This window comes from Zalophus californianus, chromosome 4, assembly GCF_009762305.2.
Source record: "Zalophus californianus isolate mZalCal1 chromosome 4, mZalCal1.pri.v2, whole genome shotgun sequence".
NCBI lineage: Eukaryota > Metazoa > Chordata > Mammalia > Carnivora > Otariidae > Zalophus > Zalophus californianus.
Genome location: NC_045598.1, coordinates 175,648,070 through 175,673,133, shown reverse-complemented (window position 1 = coordinate 175,673,133; position 25,064 = coordinate 175,648,070). Strand labels below are relative to the sequence as shown.

Here is a 25,064-nt window from a genome sequence, read left to right as displayed (position 1 = left end):
CTGACCACGTGCATCCTCTCCCTAGGTAATTAAACATTTAATAAAGGAAGGGAATATGATCTTTTGGTAAGCTCTCCTATCAGCATATAGCATACCAAACCGCCAGGTTTGCTTTAGAAAATGTTCACTTTTGTCTAAGCTGCTGTACTAATCCACAAATGTAGGACAGGTACACAGAGTGGTGACAGGCTTGACTAGTTCGTGTTCCAACGCCACCTGGCCTAACTTCCATTACTGTGGGGTCCGCAGGGTGGCTACCGATCTCATGCCCACGATGTCTCTGGCTGTGAAACAAACCTTGCTCACAAGGGGCTGGAAACTGGACCCTGTCCGCAACAGTATCATCTTTCATCCAAAGAAAGTGAAAGCCCATTTGGCAAACTGGGTCAAAAGGCTTGGTAAATTCATTGGTTACTTAATTAGCATCTAGGTAATCAGGAATGGTCCACAACTACCTGTCTAGCAATTCAGCCCCATATCACTGAACAGCACACAAGAACAGCTCTGCCCTGATGTACATGGATAGAAGCCTCATGAATTTATTATATATACTTACAATCCAACAGTGTCTAATTCTGCTACAGAACTCCAATTGTATAAATGGAAAAATTGTGACTGTTAAAAAAAATAGGTTTTAAAAACCAAGTCTGTAAAAACATCTTTTTAAGATTCTATATTAATCTATGCTATCTGGAATTTTGGTGAGGTTTTAATCTACGCATAAAAATATGTTATTTTAAATAGTAGTGACAACTGAGGATTGCTCTGGGTAAATTCCTGACAAATTTATGGTGAAATTTAGTGGTCAGTCATGCTGGCTGGAAGCTGGGGTGAAAAGGAAGAACAGGAGAAAGGGGGAAAACCGCAGTTTAGTAAAGTCCCTCCCACCTGACAGTGTCTTATTTGAGGTAATAGTCACTTAGAAAAAAACTCCAGGATTCACTCAAGAGCTGTGATGGGTTTTGCCCTGTTATCTACTCTTGATATCCTTCTTGGCAAGAAATTGCTGTGAATGATTTATTGAAATCTGGCCTAAGTTCCGTTACATTCATAGATGAGCTGAACATGTCACATGTGTGGTATGTGAAACCCTTTCAAATGCTATGGGGGCTGTTTTGAGGAGAGAGAGAAAGATGAGAATGGAAGAAAAAAACTCTATAACCTCGTTCATTGCCTGCTCTACTTGCATCCTTATCCTTAATCTTGTCGACCTCATTGTGTCCTCCATCTTCTTTAGGTTTCGCTGCTGCAAGAGAGACCCAGATTAGGAAGTGACTTGAGAATGACGCCAGGATTGATGTGGACAATGAGATGAGAGCCAGAGTGAAGCCAGAAGAGGCTGAGAAGCCAGAATTGGAAATGAGTTGTCAGAGATCCTCATGATGTGGCACTGACAATATATATACTCCACCCTCCATACAGGTGTGAAATTTGCCAAACCAAACAAGTAATACTCACCCAGAAGAACAGGGTCTACTCTCACTGACGTAATATTATTTGGTACTCTCTAACTGAAATGTGCACGTTATGAAGATGTTCTTAAGAGATTACTTCTCGGCAGAATTATTCTGGTGACGTGTGGAATGGAAAGGCAACATGAAGCATGACGACATGGATGGGCATCACCTGGGAAATCCAGCAGTCCGCTCCAACAGATGCTCTCAAGGTAGCATTTACCTTGATGAGCCTCACAGACTCTGATACCCGATCTCTTTGACTGGACCCAGGAATGCAGACTCATGCTAACAAAACTCACAAGACACTGATGTATTAAAAAAAAAAAAAAGAAGAAGGCGACTTTATTATTTACAGTGAACAGCAGAAGATTCAGGCTACTGAATGTCCATCAGCCTGATAGTGCATTATCTCCTTGGGAAGGCAAATTATTAGAGGGAAGCTTGGTGGGCGTGGAAGCAGAGCAAGTGGAGTTAATTACACAGGATTCCAGCACAAAATGGCATGAGGCCCTGCAGCTTTCCACAACAGGGTTATCCACCTGCCAGGCAGGCTGCCTCAACCTGGCAGGTGCTACTGGTCAGACAGTGCTTGGCTGGGTATCACAACGCTTTAATTGATTGCTTTTCCTTTTCTCTGTTTTGGAGACAGAGAAAATGCTCTTCTGATGGAGATTTTATATGTTTGGGAGTTTTTAAGATGCCAGTGCCCTCAATTATAGTCAAATCTTACTGTCCAAGGAGTCTTTATGTTTCTTAGGTTCACGTTGGCTCTCTTGGATTTAATCTAGTAGATGTGCATTTCTTAGTTTAATTTTCAGAGAGTATTTTCATTTTCCAGCTTCTGAGATCAAACGGGGCACCGCACGGTGGACTCCACACTTGCCTACAGGTTCCACAAAGTGTCAGTTAAAGTCAAATCAACCTGTATTCGCTGTGCCAACTGTATGCCCACTGCTGTGCCAGCTACAGAATAACATTCAAAAGAGCCTCTAAGGAAATGTATCTCCTGGATGCCTACAGACTTTTGCTCTCTTTAAGGTACAAGAAATAGAAAGATAAGCACAACATTGTCTTGTTCCCCTTAAAAGCTCCAACCTAACAAAGGAACAAGATATGTGTTTTAAAAAAAAAAAAAAAGGTACTGTGCCAAGTGGCATGAAGCACGGCAGCGGGAGTACCTTTTATACTCATAGGCAGAGACAGAAGCCACATCTTTCAGTAAATCTGATTTAAAAAAAAAAAAAAGACCTAAATAATAATGATGATTACTTTAAAAACATTTAACAACAGTGAAGCACGAAGTATAGGTTCCTTCCTTTCTACTTCCCCACCCCTGTTCTACCTTTCAAGGTTGCCCTCAGTAGTTTGGTGAACACTCTTCCAGATCTTTTTCTATGTACATGAAACACACACACACACACACACACACACACACACACACACACACACACACTCTTGCAGCCCCAAACACATATTTATATATGTATACATAAATTTATATATTCTATCAACATGTAAAATTTACGTATTACACATCCCATTTATGATATACACACACATGCATGCATCCATTGATATAATATATACACATGTGTGGGATCGTACTATATACATTGTTTTACAACTTATTCTTCTACATTTAATTCTTTGTTGTCAATTATGACATGTATATAGCAAATTACACAAAATAAATAGGCTGTTTAGAAACTAAATTTCCCTGGATAGCTGCCACCAGGTCAATAAATAAAAAATTCTGAGTACCCTAGAAACTCCCTGCATCCACCGCCCCCCCAACCAAATCATCATCCTGAATTTTATGTCAATCATTTCCTTAGCTTTCTGTACAGTTTTACTACCCATAAGGCAGGCAGAGCTCAAATTTACCTGCATTGGCAAATGCCCGTAGCGCTACAGCAGCTTGGTTCTTTAAGCCTCCATGCACTCTCATGTTCCTTAGATTTCCTTTGATTTTCTGCCCTTTGATGCTCTGAAGATGTTTTCTTCTACATATTCAACAGTTTAGATGGTTTTCAGCAAGAGGACTGTTCAAATAACCCGATGGGCCATATTTCCAATGACAGAAATCTGTGTCACTTCTCCATTCAAACCTACTATATCCTAACACCTGAGGGGTTATGAGAAGCAAACATCCTTAATTTTCCACAGCACAAACACTGAAATATCCAGTAAGTGCACAAGGAGTAAAGAGCAAAGGAATGGACATGAGAATGAATATATGGTTACTTCTGCTCTTGTGGGGTTGCTGGTTTCTTTCTTTGAAGGAAGATAAGAATGTAGATGCATAAAATGATCTGACTTCAAACAATATGAGGCAATAAAGCAATGTGTTTAAATGAAATCACTTCCACTCACCAAACACGGAAAGATTTCCAAGATACATTGTCAGGTGAAAAAAAGAAAGTTGTGGATGGTGTCTGTGCAGAAAATAGATCAATCTGTATCTATCTCCCACATGTGTAAATAGGTGTGTGTTTATGTGCCCACACACATTCTTGTTTATGCACAGAAATATGACTGTAAAGACAGGTAACAGTGGTTCCTTCTATGAACCGGGATTGGGAAACCAGGAGTTATCTTTTCACTTTTAAATATCCTATACAATATTTTTACATGAAGCAATGTATTACTTTTATAGTTAAGGGAGAAAAATTTTAAATTACATTCAAGGGCAAACATATGTTTGGACAAAGGAAATCATGAAGAAAAAACAGAGAGGAAGACATAAATTATTGGAGAAGGCTTCTTCAAAAAGATGGGACTTGAAATGGGCCCAGTAGGGCTGGTAGAGTTCACACTGAGAGGACAGGGATAGGGGGAAAGCAGGTGACATGGACAAGAGCTGTGTCTGAACAGATGTGAGGAAGAGATGAGAATGGTAACTGAGGGGGACCATAGGGAAGCTCACCTGGCTAAAACTAACTCCAGTTTACACTGAGAGATATGATTACATGGATACAGCAGAGCCATAGCACAAAATGTGGAATGTCATCAATATTAAGAGTTTACCATTGGTTTGATGGGAAATAGAAGCCATTACAGGTTACTTACAAAGTAGTAATAAAATACTAACCTCATGGAGTAGTTTGTGCAAAATGAAATCAAACGTGAAAAATCCCTAGTAATTTGTAAAGTGCTGAGCAATTATAGGTTTTATTAGGCAAGAGTTACATTTTAGGGAGATTATCATGGTTATTTTGATACGGAATGAACTACAGGGGCAGAAAGACTCAGGGCAAGGAGATTCCTTAGCAATATAATGATCCTGTAAGAGCTTGCCCAGTTTTCACAACCTGAAACATGCGGATAATCAGGTTTGTTAAGGATTAAATGTACATAAAATGTCATGGCCACCAAGTATTAGTTCATTTCTTCTCAACTGTTATTATAGTCCAGACGTATGTTGATAAAGATCAGAACTGATGCCCTGGTCACAGGAATGAAAAAGATAAAGCCAGAGGTACCAGAGATGCCTGGGTAGCTCGGTTATTCCGACTGGATTTTGGCTCAGGTTATGATCCCAGGCTCCTGGGATCAAGCCCCATGTTGGGCTCTGTGCTCAGTGGGGAGTCTGCTTGAGGATTCGAGATCTCTCCCTCTCCCTCTGCCCTCTCTGGAATAAATAAATAAATCTTTAAAAAAAAGAAAAACGCAAAAGATAAAGCCAGAGATTTTTCTAAATAAATAACATATAAGAATCTATTTCTTACATGAAGGGAATGAAAGAGGAAAAGATGATTTCTAGCTTTCCAGCAGGGGAGACCGGTGGAATGATAAAGTCCCTGACAGAAATCTATTCAGATCTGTGATCCACAACATCTTTAGAGTCAGGACACTCATACCATGCACGTGACTTTCACCTCCTCCAGCTGGCACTCCCGACCCACAATCCTCCCCACCTGGGTTTGGGGTAACCGCCTTACATTAGTACAATATGTCTTGAAATATTTTATTTTTTTTAAAGATTTTATTTATTTATTTGACAGAGAGAGAGACAGCTAGAGAGGGAACACAAGCAGGGGGAGTGGGAGAAGGAGAAGCAGACTCCCTGCTGAGCAGGGAGCCCGACGTGGGGCTCGATCCCAGGACCCTGGGATCATGACCTGAGCCGAAGGCAGACGCTTAATGACTGAGCCACCCAGGCACCCCATATATATGTGCACTTATGTTTACTTTATTTTGGAAAAAAATTTCAAGGACACATTAAAAACTTCAAGACAATGGAGATATGCAAACTCACTACTCATTTATTGCAATGGGCAAAACTTAGCAGTACCTTATTAAAAATGAAAATGAGCTCCACGTTTGACTTTAAGGATGAAAAATTCCACATAATTCATACATAAAATATTTGGGAGAATTAAACATCTTTAAAGTTTAGGGTGCCTGGGTGGCTCAGTTGGTAAAGCGACTGCCTTCGGCTCAGGTCATGATCTCGGAGTCCCGGGATCGAGTCCCACATTGGGCTCCCTGCTGAGCAGGGAGTCTGCTTCTCCCTCTGACCCTACCCCCTCTTGGGCTCTCTCTCTCTCTCTCTCTCACTCTCTCTCTCTCTCAAATAAATAAATAAAAAATCTTTAAAAAAATAAACATCTTTAAAGTTTAAAATTATTTGTATTTAGATCATATTAAGACCTGAATCACAAAATTATGAAATCAAAAAAGATCAATAAAAATTAATAACATATTAAAATTCTTTTCTTCTAAGTGGACTATGACTTCTGAGGTCCATGTTACAACCCTGGGCTGTAGTCTTAAAGCAGAGTTTACTATACCTTTACAGTATTCCAAAAGTCTCCGCTGGATACACTTTGTTGCCTAGCTAAAGGTCAAAGGCTTGAGGACTATTACATGATACAAAACAAAAATTCAAAAAGCTTAAAAGTAATCTATCATGCTTTAAACTCTCTACTGTTCTGTAAGGTCACATCTCTGCAGAAGATAGCAGAGTTGGCAATTGTGTAGCTAAGCCTCCAGAACTAGTTAGAACTCTGGAATGTGATCATGTTTTGTAATGTACTTGGGTTACCATCATATGAAAATCTTGGTAAGTAATATACCTTGTTTACCTGCTAGTTCCGGTCAGAGAATAACTCATTTAAAAGAATGTTAAAGGTTCTACATACTTTAGGGGCACGTGGGTGGCTCAGTCGGTTAAGCGTCCAACTCTTGGTTTTGGCTCAGGTCATGATCTCAGGGTCGTGAGATTGAGCCCCTGCATCGGGCTCCACGCTCAGCAGAGAGTCTGCTTGGGTATCTCTCTCCCTCTCCCTCTGCCTCTCCCCACTGCACTTACTCTCTTTCTCTCCCCAAAATAAATAAAAGAAATTAAAAAAAAAAAAAAACAAGAAAGAAAAAGTTCTACATACTTGAAAAGGTAAAAAGAAAGAGGGGGAAGAGGGAGGAGGGGGAGAAGAAAAGAAATACATTATTCTTTCAGTAAGATGGAAAGGGAATATAGGAGAGGATGCAGATGAAACAAAATTGGCCATAAACAGTCAACCAACTGTTGAAGGTAGGATGAGTACACAGGAGTCCATCTTCTACTGTGCCTTCAGACTGAGCCTCCTGGAAATGTGCCACTATGGCATGTAGATTATTTTGAGCTGAAGACAGTCAAGGCCCAGAAGAGTCAGGAAGAGCTTTTTACCTCCTGCTTACTGCCTCTAACAATTTAAATAGAGGGCCCGGTCCCAGAAGAGAACTATCACCAGAGATAACTACACAGTGTGAGCTAGGTGTGGTAAAGCTGGGAGGAGCTGACAGAGCCTACTTGCTGTAAGTCCTGTCTGTGTCCCATGGTCTCTGCAAGGTATGACACACATTTGTTTACCAAACGTCTGCTCTTCCCATCTCCCTGTGAACTGTCTGCCCCCCCTTTGAAGCCCCAGACTCCTGCCCCCTTCTCTTTGGCTCAGGATGGCATATAAGCCTCAACTGCCTGTGTTTGAGCCTCTCATGACTCTGTGGGGCTCCTGTACCTATGCAATTAAATTTGTTCTTCTTCTGTTTAATAAACCTTCTAATCTCCCGTTAATATTATGTCAGTTTAATTAACAGACCAACCAAAAGAACCTAGAAGGGTAAAGAAAAAATTTTTCCTCCCCAGACCTACTTTGTATATTGAATGTTTCATAATAAAAAGTTTAAAAAAGGCACACACCCAATTTTTCAAGACTGTTTTCTAACTCTAAATCTAAAAAAAGCTTATAATATTAAGAACAACAAAAAATATGCCATCTTGAGAACACTTAGTTAAGATTTCTGGAGTTCCTGAGGCTTATTTGCCCAACAACAAAAATTATGCTGGACAAGAATCCTGACTGTGCTCCTAACACTTGTATAGAGCATTTTCACATGCATTATCTCAATCGGTCCTCACAATAACACTGTGAGATCTGGTTGGTAACATTCTAATTTATGAAAAAGAAATATGAGGCTCAGAGGAATTAAGTGACTTTCATTCATGCACTCATTCATTCATTCCACAAACATTTACTGAACACCTCGTACATGTCAGGAAGATCTGTCCTAGGTATTAGGAATTAAGACAAAGAAAATGTGAAAATGTGATTCCTTCTTTCAAGAGGTGCATAGTCTAGTAGAGGGGACAGATTTATAAACAGAATTATGTGAAGATGTGATGCATGCTACAATGAAATGTTTTCCAAAAACTTTTTTACCATGATCTGCAGTAAGAAATACATTTTACCTTATAACCCAGTGTACAGAACATATGTTAAAATGAACAAAAGTTTGCATGGTGCATGTGGTATTTTCTAATCTACCCTGTTCGGTATCTTTCCTTTACAATAAAATGCTGGTCACAACCTTTTACAATGAAGTCATTATTCGCTTGTGGGTTGTGACCTACAGTGTGCAGAAGTGCTATGATCAGAGTTCTGAGGTTAACACAAAAGGAAACACAAACTCTGTTCCAGGCAACGAGAAAAAGCTTTCAAGAGGTTGCTCTGTAAGCACTTAACAATATTAAAGCGGCAGAACTAGAACAAAGGTCTTGAGATGCTTTAGTCACTTTGTTTTTACAATCACTGCTGTTTTAGGCTAGCCAAATACAAAGCAGCAGTAGACTGTGAATCCAGATCAGCTGTGGAAAAAAGCTGTCTTCTTGAAGAGATATCAGCAATCATTCATTCACATTTACTAAATCTTCACTGTGGCGCAGCACTTCCTGTAGATTGGCTCATCCTGCTTCTACCTGTAAAACAACTATAAACATCCTGCGACTATACAGCTTATTCTATGACTAACAGCCTTAAATATCTGCTCTCTCAAAAATGCTCTAGAATGAAGACTTAAAAAACAAGAGACCAGGATTATACGTTAGAATGTAAAATCAGATGCTGTCATTTTTATGAACTACCCATCTATACTGTGATTTTGTTTAGTGCTTTAATCCTCTACCTCAGAGTCTCAAATATTTACTGTCCAAGCAGGGCAGCTGTACCTGGTGTGTACTGAGCTCAGGGAAGGAAAGAGCTAGTAAAAGCTGATGGCTCCAGGAGAACTAGTAGCTCATGCTGCTGCCCTCTGCTGTCTAAGAAAGACAGGGGCAAGATCAGGGAGACCCATCCACTTGATTGGGCCATGCCATTTCTTCCAGTAGAAATGTTTCCATTTTTATGTACGTGTTTTGAGAATCTATTTGCCCAAGTGCACCAAAGACTCTTTTTTTCTTTGTGCCTTGTTTTATCCATTAAGCAATAAAAAAGAAAAGGTGCTTTCCCACATCATTATATGATCAACTTACAATGGTACCACTATTCTTTGGGTATTCAATAAATATTCATCAAGGATACTGATATACTGGTGCTGATAGGAAGCAGATAAAAGGAAGAAAGTTAACTGAACTTCATGAGATTTGGAGGAACAACAGCTGTTTTCCATCCCTACTTCCCCAAAGGGAAACATGCCTTGAATATTAAGAATAAAAGATTTTGTTGGCTGAAGGTTGAGAAAATAGTATTCTTAATTAAAATCAAACCGAACTGAACCACCCCCAAAACACCAACCAGCATTTGTGCCTTTAATCATATAATTGTAGGGTCTTAATAAATGGAAGGTATTTGGGCCTAGGCTTTATAGGTATTAACTCAGTAACGGAGGACTAGCCAGAAGGAAATGAGAATTATACTTCTGAGAAAGTTACTGAAAAGCATTAGCCATTTATAAAGACATTCTGATCTTTGGATGAATCTCCTTGTTTGGAAGACATGTTTAGGCTTGATATCTTTGACTATTTTAAGGAAGTCTGACTAGGCCAATGAATTACAATCTACAGGGTCTTAAAAAAAAGATTTTCCCATTTTAGACTACACAAAAGAATTATTCTAAGAATACTCACTCTTTAATTTAGACCAAGGATAGCATTTTCAAAAATCTGTAAATATTTAGTTGAGAATCAAATGATAAAACGCTAAGACAATCAACTAAAGATATGCAGCTAAAAATAATATAAAACAGACTCCTGACTTTAATCTGTAATTATTCTTACATAGAAAATAGAACTAGGAGGGGCGCCTGGGTGGCTCAGTCGTTAAGCGTCTGCCTTCAGCCCAGGTCACGGTCCCAGGGTCCTGGGATGGAGCCCGATGCGGGCTCCCTGTTCCACAGCGGGAAGCCTGCTTCTCCCTCCCCCACTTCCCCTGCTTGTGCTCCTGCTCTTGCTATTTCCCTCTCTGTCAAATAAACAAATAAAAATCTTAAAAAAAAAAAAAAAAAAGAAAATAGAACTAGGAAAAAAATATACTGGGCTCTATTTTGAGGATAAAGCTGAATTTCACCTAGAACATAAGCCTGGTATGATTTTACTTCACTACTCACTTCCAACTTTGTAAGAAGCATCTCCAAATGACTGCACTCCTTTAGGCACCTCAAACTCAAGTGTGTCCAAAATGAAACTCTTATTTGCTAACTTTTCCTCCTTGCCAACCTTCCCGAACACCCATTCTTCTTAATTAATTCCAGTGACCTCTAAAATGGATATGCACAAGAAAATCCACTGGAAAGGAGAGCAAAAAAAATAGTAAAATTTCTGTACTGGATACATGCTGGAAAGTATTTAACTACTAAGGGGTGTATGATTAAAAAACAAAAAAAAGTTGAGACCACAAATCTAATCTAGTTCTCCTCATTGCCTTTAGACCATCAGTCTTCCCGTGCTTAAATTCCCCCTCCAAATCTCTTCTCTCCATGTTTGCATCTCCGTTCCCACTGCCACTGTGGTAGTTAGACCCACCACGTCTTGCTTGGATTTCTGTCATAGTTGTCAATCTTGTCTCATTTCTTGCAATATCTTTTTCCAACTCCCCCTTCACTCTGCCTCCGCTAGTCAGATAATATCTTAGCTATTCAGATAATATCACTCATCAAAAAAACAGCAATGCCCATGAACACCTAACATAGTTTTCAGAGCTTTCCAAACTCTTATCTCAACTTAGGTAAGTAGAACCAATAAAAAAAAAAAAAAGGAAAAAAGCATGAACTTCAGGCCTACATTTGAGTTTTGGTCCTGCCTCTTACAAGCTTTGTGACTTTGAGGGAAATCACTGAGGCTTTCTGAGCTTTTGTTTCCATCTTTGAGTGGTGGTAGAAATGGCTCACAAACTGTCATGTAAAGCAAATGAGATTATAGATGAGAAGGAACTTAGCACAGAGCCAGGCACACACTAATTGAGTACAATCGTCTGACCCCCTACCAGCTCTAGGCTCCCTGTTACTACACCTGCCCCGTGCCAACCCCCACCCCCCAACCCAATGTCTAGGACATGGCAGGTCCTCTCCTGTCTCATGTCCCATGGATCTGAAGACTGTCTACCCAACTGGAAGATGAATGAGGATGAGTACGGGGGCTCACTCTGACCTCAAGGGAAACTAGAAAGTCTGGCGAAGCTTGCTGGGTGGTAAAGGTGGATTCTGAAACAGACCCTGAGTGTGCACGGGTATTTCAGACTGCACCAGCTATGCTGTGAACGTGGCACCGACTGCTGGACACCTCTGAGAAGTAGGATGGGGCCACTAAAGGAAGTTGATGGGGTTGGGGACACAGAAAGAAGAGAAAGAGGGAAGAGAGAGCAAGCTGTGAAGCACTGTGCCATTGAAGGGGCAGAGAGAAGAGGAAGCCAAGGGAGAAAGCAGAAATAACCAGACTGTCAAACAGGGAGGAGTAAGGGGGAGAGAGAAAGTTGTCTTTTCCTCTCCTTTATCTTCCCCACAAATTTTCTCTCCCCACCCCAACCTCATCTCCAAAACTCCATTTTTATTCTCAAGAGTAACTCCCATTCCCTCTTTGACAAGTGACATTCCTTCCTCCAGAGTCAGGAAGTGAAAACCTGGGAAAACACTAATCTAGAGCGGCCTGCAATGCCCAAACTGGTTTTCCAGGTCCCCAAGGCCTCCAAGCATCAAGGATGAGATCTCGGGGCGCTTGGGTGGCTCAGTCGGTTAAGTGGCTGCCTTCAGCTCGGGTCACGATCTCAGGGTCCTGGGATCGAGTCCCGCATCGGGCTCCCTGCTCAGGGGGGAGTCTGCTTCTCCCTCTCCCTCTGCCGCTCCCCCTGCTTGTGCTCTCACACATGTGCTCGCACTCTCTCTCTCAAATAAATAAAACACACACACAAAAAAGATGAGATCTAGAATCGATCCTAGCTACAGATATGAGGGGGCGCAGTGCCGAGAAAGCAGCCATTCACCCCTCTCTCCTTTCTGTTCCTGGCCATCTCCACGTCCTCACTTGCACTGTCTTCAATGACAAAGGATGCACTGTCTTCAATTACAGACAACCCACGCGAACGTCCCATGATTAGAATTCACCATCTGATAGTTGTATGGTTACCTTCCCTTTCCGGTGGATTTATAAAATGTTATTTTAAAATGTCAGGATTAGACATGTTTAAAAGAAAGTTCACACAAAGACTGGGGCACAAGAATATTTAGTCAAAAGTCACACTGCCCTCAGGGTAGAATTACATTTCTTTCCGCAGTGCATCATCTTGATTACCAACATGTTAGTTTCATGTGTGGGGAAAAAGCTCAAGACAAAATGTTTGATTCTGGTTTTCTGGAAGAAAAACGTATGCACTCTTTTTTCTTACAAATAGAATTTGTGTTGAATCAAAAGTGTAAAGAATTACTAAGTGTTACATATGTGGGTGCTGAGGGCAACTTCAGACTCAATGATACATTTCGATTAAGCTGTAACAAGTCTATTAAAAATTCATCTTTTGGAAATCATTACTTGAAAATTTAAAAAAAACCCACAAAACTCAATATTGTACCTGGAAATGCACTCATTCTCTCTGCTTCAGGCTCACCAAGCAGAATGATTATTTGCTTACACGGGCCCCAAGCTGGGCCTGCAGGGGGTGAAAACGGCAAGGTCCTTGCAGACAACTTTGTCCAGCGAGGAAGTACAATTTGCTCCCATGTTAAGACAAAACACTTTCTTATAAAATAGGCCAAGAAATTAAAAAAATACCCTACCAAATAAAAACAAATGTCCCCGAAAGCACACAATGAAACAGAGAAAAATGCCAGGGGAACTCCCAGGAGAAGCGCCTTTGCTCATGTCCCTTTAGGACCTGCTTCTCAGGGGGGTGCTCCACCTACAGGATATGGGCACAGGGCAAGCTGACGATTCTCACTTCTACTTCTGCTGCAGCTATTGGGAACTTGGACAGAGCCAAGGAAGAAACAAGAGCAGCAGGCTCTGATAACTGTTTAGTAGTGGGGACTATTAAAAAAACAAAAAATTGGGGGGTTGGAGGTGAACGGAGTTGAAAGGACAAGATGAGAGAAGGAACACTGCCTTCAACTGAAGGAAAGCCAAGCTTCACTTTTAGCTGAGCTGTTTCCAAGCACTGCTCTCTGAATGGCAGAACGCAGCATTGGTTTAAGAGCTGATTTTAGTCTCTGAGGTCATGTGAAAGAACATGAAGTCCTCAGACTCAGCTCATTTTAGGGATTAGCACATATAGCCTAGGAAAGATATGCTGGGTATGTGGTAAATCACTCTTAGAATTAGCCTACTTATGAAGGCACTTTGTTTTAGGAACACGGATTTTAGCAAACGTACTCCAAAGTAATCACTCCTCTTAAAAAAAAAAAAAATAATAATAATAAATCTAATGCTCCACAAAAGAGATGCCATTATCACTGGGTGGACTGACCTCCCATTTTCTCTTACTCTAAGAGTTCTTTCTTTTTCCTCCGTAAAGTCAATCAAGAGGAGGCAGTTTATGTGATGGTTAAGGGCATGGACTCTGCAACTAGATTTCCTGGGTCTGAATCACGAATATGAAGTTGGGCAAATTGCTCACGCTTTATGAGCCTCAATATCTTCCTCTGTAAAATGGGAATGATACCACCATCTACACTTCAGAGTATCCTGAACAGACCTGGTATATACAGTAAATGCTCAAAGAAATCAAAAGTTGCTATTGGTTTTGTTTTTTTTTTTTTCCTAATGTTACTACTGAAGGTCATGACATCCTTGTACCTAGACTTAAAAAAAAAAGCATATGATGAACATAGTTAATAATTTGCCTATCTGCCTCTCCAAGTGAAGACTGTACTTCTTGAAGGCTTATTAATTTTTTATCTCAAATATCTTGCAAGTTTCTGGCATATAATAAGAGCTCAATAAATGTTTGAGTACAGAAATGAATAAAAGGAAAGGAACAAAGCTTGGCGGGCCAAATAAGGTGAGCAGTTATAATAGTGGTCATATAAGCAAATTCAGATTTAATGAGCTTTTACTGAATACCTACTTTATGCTGGGCCCTGCACGAAGACTTGAGGTTATCTTCATACATTCCTATGGACAAGACACATCTACATGACTGCCATAATAACAGACTGGCTACTCAGCCATGCTGAGATTCATTTAGACTAGATTTCTCAGTTTACAACCTAAATAGTGTTGGTTAACTAAATCTTGAGTTAATTTTCAAGCCACACAAATAACTCATTTATAGGTCTCCAAAATGCAGGAGAGAGTCAGTGAGACCAGGACACAGGGGAATACTACAGCAGGACCTGGCATTCTCTCCTCTGGATCTAAGGCAGGATGATGGGACCCCTTTGGGATACAAAAAGCACCTTGGGGATATTTTTAGCACCCACAGCGCCCAGTCAGAAAGCCCTGCTTTAAAGGACCTCTTTAACCACAGAATAAGGAACTATGTTTTACATTCAAGACTTGGCAGCAACTCAATTTTCAAATGTTAGGTTTTCATGAAATCACCATATATCTCGGGGAAAATTCAGATCGATCTCCGCTCTTTTACTTTTTATTTTATTGGGAAGAAAATTTTAAGCCAGCATAAATGAATAAGTGGATTTCAGTCTTCTCAAAGGGCTCTCTGGGTGTGGCTGAGATCACTAACTTTGAAAACTTAGCAACACAGGATACATTATGAGTAAGTTCTTCGCTTTTTTTTTTTTTAAATAATGATGCTAACTCACCAGATCCTTCTGAAAGAGTCCTTTTATTAATTTCAATGAAGTCAAGTAGAGAACAAGTTGTAATATGAAACACAATTTATGCAACTATGTTGAAATTCTCTGCCAGAGTTACATCTTCCAATGCAAGACTCTTATGGTAAAACAATTTCAAAATAATATCAAGCATTAGGTTAGGCTCATTTTGGTTTTAGGCTGTCACTGGAAAACTTTCTTTATAAATTACTGAAATCCTAAGGCAAAATGATTGTGCCTTTAAATAGAAAAAAAAATCATGTTCCCACAGTTTATAATAAAAGAGTTGAAACTAAGCCTCAATTGAAATTATACTGTTAGGCAACTCCAAAAACTAAACACAAAAACATGTTAAAATAAAAGATTGCAACACCATGGGAAAACCATCCTCATATATATACTTTTAGATTCTCAGCCATTCCTGACCCCAGCCCAGATGAGACCAACAGATCATTTATGGGTTTTCCTACAGTCAGCCAACAAGCTGCTTTACTCCCTCCTCAGCCGCAAGGGTTACTCAGGGAAAGGCATGCAATACATTTATTTAAAGGGCCAATAGAAATCCCGTGGGTGGGTTTGGTCTGCCTTTCAAAACCAATGAACTTCCCATTATATAACCTTTAATAACAAGAGAGGACTTTACAAGTCATACACCCAACTTAACTACAAGGCAGGCTATGTTACATGCCTCACCGTATTTAAAAAAAAGAAGAAGAAGAAAGAGAAAAAGCTTTCAGGATGGCATGTTTCCATCTTCTCAGGTAATGTCAGAAATTTAATGAATCCTACTTGGTAGTACTACTAAGCTCATTTTTATAATGATCTTCAGGAAGTATGATGTTTTTGATCAGAAAAGGCCAAGCATCTAAAACAAAACCTCCATGACATTTTATTAATTCTTTATAAGATAAAGTAAGTCTTTTAACCACAGGAGAATTCTGAGAATCTAGCTTTTCCAGAAAGCCCAAGAAAAATACTTCAGTTTCACCATTCTCAAATTCATTTGACTTTGAAACAAAATAAACATATTACTCTATTTAATATCGTTGCACAAGCGAATTCACAAGAATGAAATCTGTTCAGAGTTCCTAGAAAAAATGTAGCAATACAGGCTGCCAACTTGTTCAATGTCAAGCTCTAGGCAGTATAGCAGCACTAGCAGTAAATGACTCAGAGTGAGTCACGCTTAAGCTATTTTTGCTTTTAAAGTACTGCCAGGCACTGTGTTAATATTCAACCCAGAGTAAATTTAGCCCAACAAGAAAACAAGTGTTTCCATGGCTGCTTCTTCCCGGTGTTTATGGTATATGTGCAGCCATTAGGCACAGGAATCTAGCCAGATAAATTAAGTAGAGATGATCATCTTTCATTTATATCCAGGCTTTGGAACAGTGGAAACACTAAATGCAATTTAGGCTATCCTTCCATCTCCTTCTGTCTACCTGCCTCTCCCAAGACCAAATAGCAAATATGTAGAGAGTATATACCATTAATGATGCATTTAAAAGTCTGTGCCATTAAAGTAACTTCAGTGGGTTGTTCACGGATTTCACTTGGCTCTGTACTAAGAGTCATTTCTCTGACAGTATAGCCACAGGAGACTAAAATGCTTAAAAAGTATCTAGCAAAAACAGCAGAAAATGTGGACTACAGATGTCAAATGGAATCATTGTACAGTGAATGGTCAGTGTCTGGTAACATGTAATGTGAACACTCAGAAGGCGTTCAAAAAATAATTGGTTGTGGGAAATGAATGGCTAGCATCTGACCTAAAACTATCTCAATTTTTCAGAATATGCTACCTCTATTACAAATGCACATGGAGTTAAACTTGAGTAGCACAGTGAATTAGAAATAGACATTAGGACTTTTCCCTAATGAAATGCACCTGTCTGTTGATAGCTCTTAGATTCCTTGGCACTATCTACAGACTCTATGCTACAGTCTTATACAGTGGTGAGGTATGCTGCTCAGCAAAAAATATTAAAGCTAGCTCTCTCAGCACAGGTTTTCAAAGTAGGATGCATGCTCTGGGGTATGCAACATCTTAGAATTTCTATTTAAAAATAACTTTTATCTAAAAAATTAGAAAAAAATTAGGTTTCACATGATGTACACACTGTATGCAGAACATGTATAAAAATACAAAATATCAGGAAGCGTGTGCTACCTCTGATGGGGGAGAACAGTGAAAAATGCATGAAGACCCCTGCTTTCAGGAACATAGCCTCCCGAAGGAGTGAGCCTTCTCTTCTCTTCATGTTCTATCCCAGTATGTTTTCTTACATGTAAATGGTTACTGGCACAAAGGAAGTATAGGGGGAAAGGCTAGGTCAGCAAGAAATTGGAAAAGCCAGAGAAATGGTAATCTGAGCAAGCCCAGTCTGGAAAACAGCCACATAAAGTACCTTGGCACAGCTGTAATGACAGGACAGGGCATACTGACAGTCACGCAGCCTAACCACACTGTGCATAAAAGCTGACCAGTGCTCTTATCAAGACACCTAGAACCACTTGGACTCCCTGAAAATTATCATGGAGGTTCAAAAGCTATTTTCAGTGAACTGGGAAAGCCTAGCACAAGTATAGTTACATAATGGGCATCTTTCAAAACAAAACACATGTTTCTTGGAGAACAAGTGCAAAAGGGGTTCCTTGGTGCATAAGGTAGAAGCTCTTAAAATAGTCTCTAACTTGCCTGAATGGCATCTAGCACAGGGCGTGGCATATAGCAGTAGCTTAATAAAGCTTTGTGGAACAAACAGATGGAATACAAAACTGTATACCCACAAACATTGAATTTAAAACCCACGCGTTCCCATAAAGCTCTGTATCTGTGACCTTTATGTTTATCGCCTAGGTAACTTTCAGAATCTGAAAGCCCGAGGGACTATAATTTATCAGAATTTTCTGCTTTCTGAGTCCCTTGATCACTGATTTCATCACGTCTACTAATAGCTCTGGGATCCTACCCATTTTTACCTGAAAGCTTACCTTAGTGGGGTATAAACAGTAGTTACATCTCCACAGAAGGAACATTATTAAAATCTAAGCAGAGGCAAAGATGGGGAGGGATGAATAGTTGAAGCATGAGATTTTCAGGCCAGTGAAACCATTCTATATATTATAATAGTGCACACATGACATTCTGCATTTGTCAAAAACCCACAGGCCATTTGATCCAGTAATTCCATTTTTGGGTATAAAAAACTGAAAGTAGGGACTCAAAGAGATATGTGTAGACTGATCTTCACTAGGAGCATTCTAGCCGAGGTAGAAGCAACCCAAGAGTCTATCGACGGATGAATGGATAAACAAAACGTGGTGTATACATACCATGGAGCGTGTATTCAGTCTTAAAAAGGAAGAAAATTCTGACACATGCTACAACACGGCTGAACTTGAAGACACTGTGCTAAGGGAAATAAGCCAGACACAAAAGGACAAATATTGTTTAATTTCACTTACATGAATGAGGTACCTACCACAAAAGTCAAACAGAGACAGAGGGTAGGACGGTGGTTATCAGGGTCTGTACAGTTACTTTTTCGTGGGCCCAGAGTTTCAGTGCAGGATCATGAAAAAGTGCTAGAGATGGATGGTGGTGAGGACGGCATTAACAACCCAAGTGTACTACATGCCATTGACCTGAATGCTGGAAAACAGTTGAGATGGTAAATGTTACATTTAGCCACAAAAAACCCACCACAGAACAGTATCATAAAAAGAGTGAACTCTTGGGGCACCTGGGTGGCTCAGTTGTTAAGCGTCTGCCTTCGGCTCAGGTCATGATCTCAGGCTCCTGGGATCGAGCCCCGCATCGGGCTCCTGGCTCAGCAGGGAGCCTGCTTCTCCCTCTCCCTCTGCCTCTCACCCTGCTGCTCATGCTCTCTATCTCTCCTTCTCAGATGAGTAAATAAAATCTTAAAAAAAAAAAGTGAACTCTAATGTAAATGATGGACTTTAGTTAACAGTACTCTATTAATATTGGTTTATCAATTATAACAAACACACAACACTAATATGTAAGACGCTAAATATAGGGAAAGGGCAGGAGGGAAGCCTATCAGAAATCTCTCCACTATCTGCTCAATTTTTCTGTAAAGCTAAAACTGCTCTAAGAAATAAAGTCTGTTAACTAAAAAGAAAGATCTAAGCAAAGGAGGTTGCTGCGTAGCAAACTCCTTCTTCTTATGTAGGGCTCTGTACTGTCTCCCAAGAGACTTTTTTCAACCGGTCAGGCTCCTTGACTGCCCATTCTGATCTCATCTCATTCTGGTTCACATATGTACTAGTCCTGGAGGCCAGGATTCTGCATTCTCTTGCCCCGTGGGCCCAGGATGCTATTACTATCCCCCAGTCTGTCTACCTTGCGATGACCTGTGACTTGTCTTGACCTTGCTGTTTGTGTATACTCTGGCTAGAAGTGACTGGCGTACTAGTGACCCTTGGTACTCTAAACCTTGATACAGTTCCCTAATTCTCTCTACCAACCTTCTATTTAGCTTGCTCTACAGACTGGTCCAGCCTAATAGTAATTAAATCTGAGAAGTGCTGGGGGGGATGATACTGTTATGAAATGATAATATTCAAAACCACTTCTTAAAATAGAAATAACAGGTTTTCATTTTCTTTTTTAAAGAGCTCTTTACTCAATGTGAAATGCTTCTCTATAAAGCTCTTAGGGGCAGAATTTCTACCTCCCAACCTTCTGTGTTAATTCTATGTTCACAGGGTGTCCTAAATGTAAAGCGAGAACTACAAACTTGGACGCCTAACAGGGAAAGACAGGGCAAGTGTACCAGATAAAGAGCACAAAAGCGAATGGTCAGAATAGTGACTAAATGAGAAGCACAACTCCTACCTAACTGCATTGGCAAACAACAAATCTCAGCACTGTGTGAGCCAAAGAAAACTCACATTTCAGGCTAGTGTGGCCTGCAGACTTCCAGACTTCTGTGGATTTGGAATACTGAGAGAGAGAAACAAGAAAAGAAAGGGCAAGTATGAGTGCCTTACGTACTCTCTCCTATTTATGACAATACATTTGAGCTGAATCACTCTATAAAAAATGTTTATTTATTAAAATACCAGAGACAAGCTTAGGCCTATGAAAGATATGGGCATTCAAATCCCATTTCAGAACAGCTAACCCTTTGGCCAAGTGAGAATGTAATTAGTAACATGACTGGTTTCATGTACACTGTTGAGATGTAGATAATCCTCTGAACGCTGAGAGGACATTCTTCTACGGGCTGAATCATTTTACTTCCAGTCTCCTCGAAGGGAAAATCATGTGGCAGAGAAGAAAAGCTTAAAAAGAAAAAAAAAAAAAAAGCACCAATATCCAAGATTCCTTCCTCGTAAAGGGGCCTGCTCTTACAAAGCCAAGGTGTTCTTTTCTTTCCTATTCTCATTTTCTACAAGAGAATTATGACCAGTTGTTGTTATATACTGCTAAATGCAATTTTTGGATCAGAATTATTATTACACATTGATCTTAAGTTTTTTTGTTTTGTTTTGTTTTGTTTTTTTACTAGATTAGAGAATGTTAGACATTAAGTCTCTAGGACATGAGGTCAATGGAACAAAGCCTCTGCCTGACTACCCTGAGCATTTGACTTAGCAGATGAATCAGAAAAAGGCACACTGGGTACAGACCTTGGCGATCAGAACACGGGCTAGCATTTAATCAAGCCTTGCCTCTCAGCCAGGGGTCTGTGTGGTACATACTAAAGTATGCAACTGAAACCCTGCAGTTAGGAATGTTACTTTAATAAAGGAATTATTTAGATTCTGTGAATCAGTACTTTCTAGCCCACTGTGCCTCTTCACCTGATCAACCATCCCAAATTTACAAACTATATATGGCTGGCACGTCAAAATAATTCATCCTTTCGCAATGATCTTCAATGGTTTAATATGGAACCACTGACCTGAATACTCCCTCCCCTCAAATACTTCAGCCTGGCTAACAACTTTGCTGCCCATTCTGCTCTTCTCACCTTGCTATCTGAAGGGGTGACACAGTAGCCTGGTTATGAATGAGGCCTCCCTGCACAGCTACCTGACCCTCACCACCTCAGCTCTGCAGGCTCACCCTGTTAGCCTGGCCAAGTCCCTGGGCTTCTTCATGACCCAAAAAGAGTATCTTTTAAGAGATTCTTCCCACCTTTTCAGCCAGCTCTGCAGAGTAGACCCAGAAAGGTTTTATCTAGGTCTACTAGAAAACAAGCCATAAAATCTTACTGGTATCTTTAAGTGAATTTGTGTTAGCATCTCTAATGAGGTAAAAGTCAATAGTGAATAAACTGGGTCTGAGCACTGAGAATGATTCACATATACAGTAACAGATGCTAATAATGTTATTTAAAATATTTAACACAAAGGCAGGAACTAGTGCAAAATATTCAGAAAGCCATAACGCTCTCTTCTTCAAAATGACATACACAGAGGGAGTCTGCCCACTTGGGATAATCAATCCATAAACAGTCATAGAGCACTTTGACATGTAAGTAACTGTGGGGAAAATAATGCAAAGATGCCTAAGAGAATGGCCATAGTTTTCACACCAAAATTTGGGAGTGACAGGTACATGCCCATGGGACAGAACATCAGAACCAGGAACTCTCTTGAAAGTTAAGGAATACAGAGTCAATGAAAGTATCAGATTATCTGAAATTACAAAGAACCAATAGCACAAGGAACATCTGCGGAAATATTCTAAAGGATGACAAACAATAGGAAACAGAGTAAGAACAGTTTCTCTAGAACATGTAAGTGGCAAAGACCCAAAAGGTTTTAATTAAACTTGAGTTGGCCAGTATGTAGTAAACCGGCTCTCCCACACATTGTTGATGGGAACTCAAATTAATATAATCTTTATGAAGGGCAATTTGTCCTCCACAGTACAATTAAAAGAAATCACATAGGCTTTGACTCAGCAATTTCACCAGCATTTTTCTTACAGATATAGACCGACTTGTGTGGAATTTTGTCTGTACAGTGTAAGACTATTTATTGCAGGATTGAGGGTAATAGTCAATTATCCCCATCATCAGGGAACTGGTTAAAAATCATGAGCTACTATGTAGCCATTAAAAATAAAGAAGCACTATTTATACTGATGTGAAAGGATATCCAAAATATTTACGTGAAAAAAAGCAAAGTAGGACAGTATGGCTAATGTGCTATCACACACACATACACACAGAGCGGTTTCTACAGGGATACGAAAGAAACGGGTAACACTAACTGGCTCCAGGGAGGCAAGGACCATACTTTTCACTACGTAGCCTTGTGTACTTTGTGAATTATATACTACATGCATATGATAAAAACTTTAAAGAGGGGCAGGGAGTGTGTGTGTGTGTGTGTGTGTGTGTGTGTGTGTGTGTGTGTGTGTGTGTGTGTGTGTGTGTGTGTGTAAGAAGTGCTGCAGAAAGGAACAGGCTATCTTGAGCAGAAGTGGGTAACAAAGGTTTCCCACAGAAGGCCCTCTGAGTGAGATCAGCCTAGAGCAGACAGAGAGGGAGGTGGCCATGGAAGGCTGGGAGGTGCCCCGGCGGCCAGACTGGAAAGAAGAAAGCAACAAGAAGCAGCCAGTTTTTGTCTGCAAAGTAAAGTGGCTCACAAAGAGAGACTTTCCGTTCCGTTCTGCAGACACTGAAAGCTACTTCCTTTTCCACACCTCTCTTGTTGTTCCTCCCTATTAACCGGGCATGTATATGAATGTACAACGTAACCCAGCCACTTACTGAATGTCTATTATGAGCCAGGAATTCTGCAAGATACTGAGGTCATAAAACTCAGTGAGGCTCAGCCCTTGTCCTCAATGAGCTCTCTATCTGTGGAAAATGCAAAACTAAGAGAGGAGAGGAGGAATTCCAGAGAGAAAGACCTGACTTTCATAGGAAAAGCAGTGACAGACTAGTTAATGGGCTTCATATACTGTAAATGCCATTTAAACTGTGAAATACTGCCTTTGATTTACTAAAATAAAAATTATGCTTCTTATATTTTATTATTAATTATACAGTTGTTTAGCACTTTGGCAAATGGTATATGTCTTAAGTATTGTACTATTCACCGAGCATTAAATAAATGCACTTTAATTAATCCTTCTCAAAACAGTTTCCATTGTTTAAATAGGACAAACAAGAACAGAAAGATTGAAAAGCAAATTTACCTGTCAAAGTTAGGAAAGGAATCTCCCCAATCTCTTTCTACCAGCTTAGCTCTTACACAGATCGGGCACACTTGCAGAAAGTACCAGTCGACATTACTCAGTGGGGGTTTCCTTATTTTTGTTAATTTTGGATTTCCTTGTCAACAGAAGCACACAATTTGTTTCTATTTTTTAAACCAATATAGCACTAAGGAGAGCGCTATTCAACAAAAATGAACACGTTCATTGCCCTTATAAAGTAAAATAAATACTCCCTACTCAATTTTCCAACCAAAAGACACAAATATCTGATTAAAAAAAAAAAATGAAGCCTTGGCACCATCAGAGGGGAAAAAAATCTGCCAGCCATCTTCCCAGCATAATGTTTTCTACAGAGTCTTTCTACAGTATTATCTCATGCTCTTTAATATTTGCCACTTTAAAAGGTTCTCTCTTTAATTAAATAATTACCTTCTTGGGAAAACACAACTCAGTCCTAAATTGAGTAGGATTTTCGCCTCTCCACTTATTCAAATTCTACCTCTTCTTCAAAGTCTCGTTCAAAACTCATTTTCTCTATGAAGCCATCACCTGTGGTTTCAAAGATCTCTCCTTCTCAGGTGTTAATTATATGAATCACACATCCTGGCAGTTGATTATGTGCCTCCTATTCTTTTCCTAATTCAATAGCGCTCAGTTTATATTTCTCTCCTGGAACTTATTATTTCCCTTTGAATTACAGTGGTTTTAAATATCTGTTTCTCTGCTCCACTAAAAAGACGAAGTCAGATCCATCTGCATACTATCTTTGATTAAAGCCCAGTCCTTGACACAGTAATAATAAATACTTGTTGGACTGAATGGATATAAACTTTGCTCATCCTGTAAGAATACAAACTTCTTGAAAGAAGATTATGCCACATTTCTTTTTTCTCTGCTCATAAATACTTACCTCAGGGCCAGGCACCAACGAGCCACTCAAAGACATTCAACAAATACTGTATAAGTAAACTAGTCATAGTCTAGTTTTACTTATGTTAAATTATCTCTTCAGTTGCTTTGGTATCTGAATAAACATGTCCCTGATCAAACGGATGACTCACAAAAGTGAGGTTACTTCAAATACCCCTTGTTTCTGAGGGTTGCATATTGAGAAGTGACGGTTAGTAACGCACACATACAGCCAGGGATGTTTCAGTAGCTAAAATCTGATATCCGAGTATTCAAAATGAACAAACATGAACTAGTGCGGTAGGCTGAAAATCTGGCCATAGGACTTCCGCCTCCTCCCATCCAAAGGCGAGTCTCTTCTCCCACCCCTTCAATTTGGACTGCCTTGTGATTGCTTTGACCAACAGTCTGGCAAAAGTCACGCTGTACAATTTCCAAGTCGAGGCCTCAAGAGACCGTCTGCTTCTGTGCTGAGGCTCTTATCTCCCTTCTGCCACTATGTGAACAAACCTAAACTAGCATGCTGGAGAATGACACCACATGGAGCACGGAAAGTTGTCACGACTGAGGATGCCCTAGACCAAGAACCTCCAAGACAATCAGGCAGCTGACTGCAGATGTGGGAGTGAGCCAAGCTGGAGCAGAAGAATCGCCAGCGAAATCCAGTCCAAATGGCCAATCCACAGAATCACAAGCCAAACAAATGGTTATTTTAAGTTATTTTTAGTTTTGGGGTAGTGTGTTCCACAACAAAAGCTAACTCACCACCATTTAATTTAAAACTGAATGCTTACGTGGTATCACAATATTAATTTCTATTCCACAGCAGTTTGAAGTATAGAGCCAATCATCCCTATAAGTGGAATATTTATTTTTAAATAGTCTTAACATTCTAATTATGATTAAATAATCAGGTTGTAATCTCGGGGTCATGGGATTGAGCCCCATGTCGGGCTCCACACTCAGCACGGAGT

At 40.0% G+C, this 25,064-nt stretch overlaps 1 protein-coding gene across 2 annotated transcripts in view; it reads right to left on the bottom strand.

Moving 5' to 3' along the window:
* NSMCE2 (NSE2 (MMS21) homolog, SMC5-SMC6 complex SUMO ligase) overlaps positions 1 to 25,064 on the bottom strand; it is a 210,215-nt gene that overhangs the window by 104,147 nt on the left and 81,004 nt on the right. Inside the window, exon 5 of one of the 2 annotated variants that reach the window (XM_027602684.1) lies at positions 1,163 to 1,246. The exons of the other annotated variant lie outside the window; for it this stretch is intronic. Within the exon in view, the coding sequence (XP_027458485.1) occupies positions 1,163 to 1,246 (84 nt within the window). The remainder of the gene's footprint in view (positions 1 to 1,162; positions 1,247 to 25,064) is intronic. 2 annotated transcript variants of the gene reach the window in all.